This window comes from Gavialis gangeticus, unplaced genomic scaffold, assembly GCF_001723915.1.
Source record: "Gavialis gangeticus isolate Ggan-Ray unplaced genomic scaffold, GavGan_comp1, whole genome shotgun sequence".
NCBI classification, from domain to species: domain Eukaryota; kingdom Metazoa; phylum Chordata; order Crocodylia; family Gavialidae; genus Gavialis; species Gavialis gangeticus.
Window position 1 is genome coordinate 4006224 of NW_017729005.1, and position 6254 is coordinate 4012477.

At 40.6% G+C, this 6254-nt stretch overlaps 1 protein-coding gene across 1 annotated transcript in view; it reads left to right on the forward strand.

The window, feature by feature from the left end:
- MALSU1 (mitochondrial assembly of ribosomal large subunit 1) overlaps positions 1–2412 on the forward strand; it is a gene marked incomplete at its 5' end in the record, with an annotated part of 13521 nt that extends 11109 nt beyond the window's left edge. Inside the window, one exon of the mRNA XM_019508542.1 lies at positions 1674–2412. Coding sequence (XP_019364087.1) covers positions 1674–1831 — 158 coding nt within the window. The remainder of the gene's footprint in view (positions 1–1673) is intronic.
- Between the last annotated feature and the right edge of the window lie 3842 nt (positions 2413–6254).

Here is a 6254-nt window from a genome sequence, read left to right on the forward strand (position 1 = left end):
AGCATTGCCCTGGCCCTTGTCACTTACCTGTGTATACGTTATGCCCGTTGGTCTAGGCTGGGCTGTACTTGCGGGCGTTGCTTGGTCTGGTAGTCCGATGATTCCTCCACCCTTGTCTTCCCCTTCCCCCGATGAGCTTAGTTTAAAGCCTGTTGCAGGAGACCTGCCAACCTAGAAGAGAACACTCGCTTACCTTTTGGGGAAACGTGGAGCCCATCCCATCCAAGCATGTTCTAGCTGGAGACACAAATCCACAGTTTGAGAACTGAAACTAAGCATCACAGAGATGCTTAATGGGATTTTCTAGACTGAGCACCGAGTCCTGTTGGGTAGAGTGGTTTTCCTTAATTTTTACTAATCTATAAAGGAGCCTCTGAGAACCCCAGTAAGAGTGGGCCCCTAATAGCCCATGGCCTGTTGTGACCTATATATACAACTTTTCTAAAAAAGTTACATGAATATATTGTCTCAAATACTATATAATTAGAAGTTATCCCTATTCCATGATACTATCTTTGAGCTTTAACATATCTTAAAACTTACCTTGATATAGGTTTATTTTTTTTTAAAAAGCATCTTTAAAAAATAAAGTGATTAAATAAACTGATTTAAATAAAAAGAATCCAATTATTTATTTTAAAGTCATTTTTTCTACTCTGAAGTAGCACAGTGATTCTCAACCAGGATGCCATTGCACTGAGAGGTGTCTTGAGGTCCTTTCAGGTTCTCGGAATGCCATGCAGTGTTAGTGCTTAGGTGGGAAAACATGATAAGCCCAAAGATTTCAAATAAGAATTCATAGTATTAAAAACATTTGACCTGCTGTGACCCTCCTGAGTTCTTTGCAACAGAAAAATTGCTGTTTTCTACAGTAAAAAAATCAGTGAAAACTAAGAGCTGGAATTTTCTGAAGGCTGCCTTGACCCTAAAGAGGGATAGCTTGAGTCAAAAAGGTTGAGAACTACTGAAGTAGCAGAATGTATAACTTCCTGCAGACTCTTAATTACTTAATCCGATAGCACAAATGATATTCCTTTTATTATTTTACATACAAGCCATGTTCTGAAAGCAAGCTGAGAAGTTGAAAGGAGTAAAGTAAATACAAACTAACAGGTACAGGCAACTAACTTATCAAAGTCTACTTAAGTTTTGCAGTCTAGGCTATTGCTCCATTTTATATATTACAAAAAACCTATACATTTTAAATATATTTCTGGCATTCTATTGTGCTTGTACCACTTCATAGGAGAATGCCTAAGTTTCTGTCCATCAGTGATAACTAGTCTGGACTTATAAGATACTACTTTTTACGTATACACCTCACCATTCTGTCTCTGGATACTAGATTATTCACTTTTCACTTCCCAGTATAGTTCTTGCTTCATATCAGTGTCATGAGTCATAACACTGAAAGAAAAAAACAACTTGCCCTTGTTTTCAGAGTGCCATTATAATTGGATTGGCACTAGCATTGCAAGTAGAAGAACTTGAAACTGCTAAAGTAAAACTAAATGTATAAAATAGCAATGTAGTGAAATGTTCTCGTAGCATTTGGTACTGCATGCTAACACACTCTCCTGAAATAATTAAGGCATATCAAGGTGCTAGTGTTTCCTACTAGAGATGAGCTATCCATTTGCTGCTACTTTATTGTGACACTTTGTCTTCTACAGGTAGCATAGTGATCCATCTCATGCTTCCAGAGACACGAGAGATTTATGAACTGGAAAAGTTATGGACCCTCCGCTCTTATGATGACCAGTTAGCAGAGATGGCTTCAGCGTCATTACCAGATGACTTCATATTTGGACTCAAATCTCAACAAAAGTGATCAAAATCTTTCTTTCAGGAAAAGAATGTCATATGTATAATGCAGCTAACAGCATTCACTACTTCATGATTTAAATAAAACTGAATTAGTTTTTGGTTGCAAACTGAGTTGACTAACTCTTGGAAGGAAGAGGAGGAACTTGGTGCTTTGAAGCAAAGATAGAATGACTTGAAGGCAATACCACACCTGGTTAGGACAGTAAGTGAATACCATATTTAACGGAGCGCTTGTTACCTAACTTCCACAATGGACATAAGCAAGTTTATGAACAGGGCTGTATGATCTCATTGCTTTGGATGGGTAGGAAACTGAATTCCATGACTGAAGAGGTCATGTTTTACTTAGTGATTCAGGTTGGTAACAGTAGAGAGTCTATCACTTTCATTCTTTTGTAAAGAAAGATGAACCCTATTTTCCTCTATACAAAGAGCTTACTTTATTTTGATTATTATTTAAATAACCAGTAGTTCTCTGTTCATGACTAACACAAGGCATAACAAAGTTGTAGGTAAGCAGTTATGATACTCTTTTATAGGCATACTAATAAAGGTGGCATTGGCAGGTTTCATATAACAAAAAAACTTGTTGTCTGATCAACCAATCCTGTTAACACAAATTTAAAATGTTACAATGAAATGTAAGTTATTGATAGCCAAATATTGTGTTAATATTAACAATAAACCAGATCTTGATAAAGGAAGCAAAAAAAACTGCTTTCTTTACCATTCTGCATCTATGGTATATTAAACTTATCCTTATAGTTATTTCATTAACGCTATTTAGTTATGTAGTTACTATCCCCTCTACCCATGACATTTTAATAAGTGGAGCATTAAGATAACAGAGGATGGGAATGGCTAAGTATTAGCCTGCCTGAATCTATATAAATACTAACATTTTTCAAGTTAGTGGGAAAAGTTTGTTGTTAAGCAGGCAAAAAAAAAACATCTCAGCTAGAGATCATAGGGAAGCAGAGCTGGAAAGGACCTCCAAAAGTCATTTAATCCAACCCCCTGCCTGAAGCAGGATCAATATTTATTCAAACCATCCTAAAGAATCTGATCTAAATTCTATAAAAGCCAACTGCTAACACAGACCTAAAACCTTGATCTGCCACTGATTAAAAGTAGGGGAGCCATGCCAGCCAGTGTCCTGCTTCTATTTGTTAATATATGTGCAAGAGATCCCAGGTAGGGGGGTTGTGTCACCCACTACTGAGGAAATCAAAACCCCCCTGTCTGTACCAATCTGATGATGAAGTAAAATTCCTTCTCAACCCCAATACAGTGCAGCTGTGTATCACACTGCAGACTACCCAGTTCTTTTCCACAGTGCTGCCATCCAGCCAAGTGTCACGCATTTTATATCTTGTGTTTTTGATTATTGCTTCCAACATGTACCACCTTGCATTTGCCCACACTGAACTTCATCCCATTAGCTGTAGAGCAGGGGTAGGCAACCCCTGCATGGGTGCCAGAGTGTGGCGTGCACAGCCATTTTGCTTGGCATGCGCATCTGGGGGCAGAAGGCAGGGAAGGGGCTGGGGCTGCACTGCCACAAGGATCAGGCCCCTTGCAGCTCCCCACCATCTGCCCTGGCACGCCAACATCTTACAAGCTGAGTTTGCAGGTGTTTTCAGCACTGTCCAAAAACATTTCTGACCCATGCTCTAGAGAGTCTAACCCAACTTTCCAATCTGTTGAGATCCTTCTGAATTGTGCTCGTATCCTCCAATGTGTCCTTCCCAATTTTGTTATCTGCAAACTTGCTCAGGAAACTGTACCAGCATCCAAATTGTTAATAAAGATACTGAACAGCACCAGATCCAGAACAGACCCCTGTGGGACTCTGCTTAACCTCCCATCATTCTGACATGGACCCATTATCATCTTTTGCTTGAGGCTATTGAGCCAGTTATCTATCCACCTTGTTGTAATTTTATCTAGCCCATACATCTCCAATTTGAGATCATGTAGGACCTTGTCAAAAGCTTTGCTGAAGACCAGATTCACTATATCCACAGCATTCCCTTCATTCACCCAAGTAGTTTCTCTTTCAAAGGAGATCAAGCCCTGCTGTCTTGAATTCATTCAGACTCAACAAAATCTCTTGTTATCTCCTCCCTCAGATTGCTCCTTTCCTCATCCACATAATCCTTATTATTAGGTGTCTGGCTGCAGCTTAATTTTTTTGTGAAGACTGAAGCAAAGTAACTGTTGAGTAGATCCTCCTCCCTTGGAGGTAGAGTAACTCACTTAGCTGGGAGCAGTGGTAAGCCGCTCTTATGGTATATGAACCAGCAGAGGGGGAACAATTTGCCTCACCCTCAGGATTGGGCCTTCAAAACTGCCTTTTACCCACACTTTGCAAATTCATGCTTTTGATCTGCTTTACCCACAAAACAAAGTAACTTGAGGTTCTGCATTTGCTGTTACCGCTAATACCAGTTTTCTTCCTCTACTTAGAGCAGTAAGAGCAAGTTCAGAGGAATTTTGTTGTTTCAAAACATATTTGTAACTTAATTCCACATTAAATATGAATTGCAGGGGCCATACAAGTTTGCCCTTTGTAACTAGATCCCCTAAAATTTCATTGCTATGAAGTTAGGATTGCTTCATTAGGAAATGGCTGTCTTCTCCCTACATGCAGTGAGAGCTGTCATTCTGGCTGCATTTGTATTGCAAAGGAGTCTAACTGCATAATCATGTACTGATTCTCAGTGCTGTTATTTTAGAACAGTTCTGCAATTTTAAATACCCATGCAGTGCAGTCTGTACTATGTGTATGCAGGATAGTTAATTAAAGTCTGTGTATACAATGTGTCCCGAGTGAGGCAAGAGCTCCTCTGAAGCCTTTGTTTCACAAACCATTTTAAAAGATGTGTTTTATAATCTACACTGTCTGTCTAGTGTCTCCTATTAAGAGGCTACCAGAGTGGCCCCTTTCGCATGTGCGTGTCCCCGGCCAGCTGGCAACTCAGTAGCAGCTGGAAGGGGAGAGACCCCAAACCCCTTCCCCATAGCCCTCCCTACCACCAAGCAGCTGTGGACTGCAGGGACAGTGTCAGTGACAGCTGAGGGGGTGGGGCCAGCCCAGGCTCCAAGCAGAACTTTCTGCCCAAGGCTAGATCACAGCACTGCCTGGGATGGCAGCAATCACACTCCTAAGTTAATCCTCAATGGGATCTCGATATTCGACAAAAAGCTTTAACAGAAAGTGCTTTAGGTTTGTACACATCTATCAAGGTTAACTTAGAGTGCAATCTGCCATTTTTAAAACACTCCAAGAGCTGTTAATGTCTGTTTAGTTATTGCTTTAAAGTACTTTCTGCCTGCTTAATGTGTGATGTGTGTAGCGCAGGGGTAGGCATGGGTGCCAGTGTGGCACACAAAGGCATTTTGCTTAGCACACACCTTGGGGTGGATGGTGGGAAAGGGGTTGGGGCTGCACTGCCACAACAAGGAACAGGCCTCTTGCAGTTCCCCCACCATCTACTTCAGCATGCCAACATCTTCCAAGTTGAGTTTGCAGGGTTTTTTGGCACTCTGCCCAAAAATATGGCCAACCACTGGTGTAACATCTGTACCTAGCCCTGGGGAATAGCTGAAGTTGTGCATACCCTTTAACTTTGACATATCCTGGCTTAAGTGCCTAAGTATGGCAAGCATAACCTTTTTAATGTGGCATTTTTTTTACATTAAATTGTATTCCATGTACAAATTTATCTACATTGCTGCACAGAGCGTGGATCTTGAAAATTACAGCCCACAGCTTCAGAGGTTATAGCAAGTAAAAATGGAATAATAAAGAAATGCTTAAACAGCATGAATTGTAGCTACCATAAATGCTCCAGTTGTAACACAAGGTGGCTATTTTTAAAATCTTTCTGCCAAAGAGTAAGTGGGAACAATGCCAATTCTTAAATTAAGCTTTAACCAGCATCCCTGACCTCAAAGCTAGCTACAGCTTCTTTCCGTGCTAAGACTAAATCTTTGTGACATGACAGCACAGCCCCCTCCTGGCATTGGTTTCTCACTTCCCTCTTCTTGCAGGAGTACCTGATATTTAAATAATAAAGACAAACAAAAGTGGAATACAAAACAGCTATGAAGTAAAACAATTGCTCTGGATTCTCTTAGTCAGTTCCTCTTCCAAAGAAATGTCAAATATGTTTTTATTCTACCTCTGCTGAACAAAAAGCCCCATTCACCAGGTCCCTTTTCACTGAAAAGGGTATTACTAGAAATTAAAGGAACCTGGAAGCTAGGGACAGGAATGTCACTTCTGTGTACCAGCACTGCAGAGTCTAAAATTCCAGGGACTGCGGGATTTACATGACCAATCTGAAGGAAGCTGAAGCAAAGGACAAGTGCAGATAGCAGCTCCCTCTGCCCCCCCCCCCCAAAGAAAGCAGCACTAATAT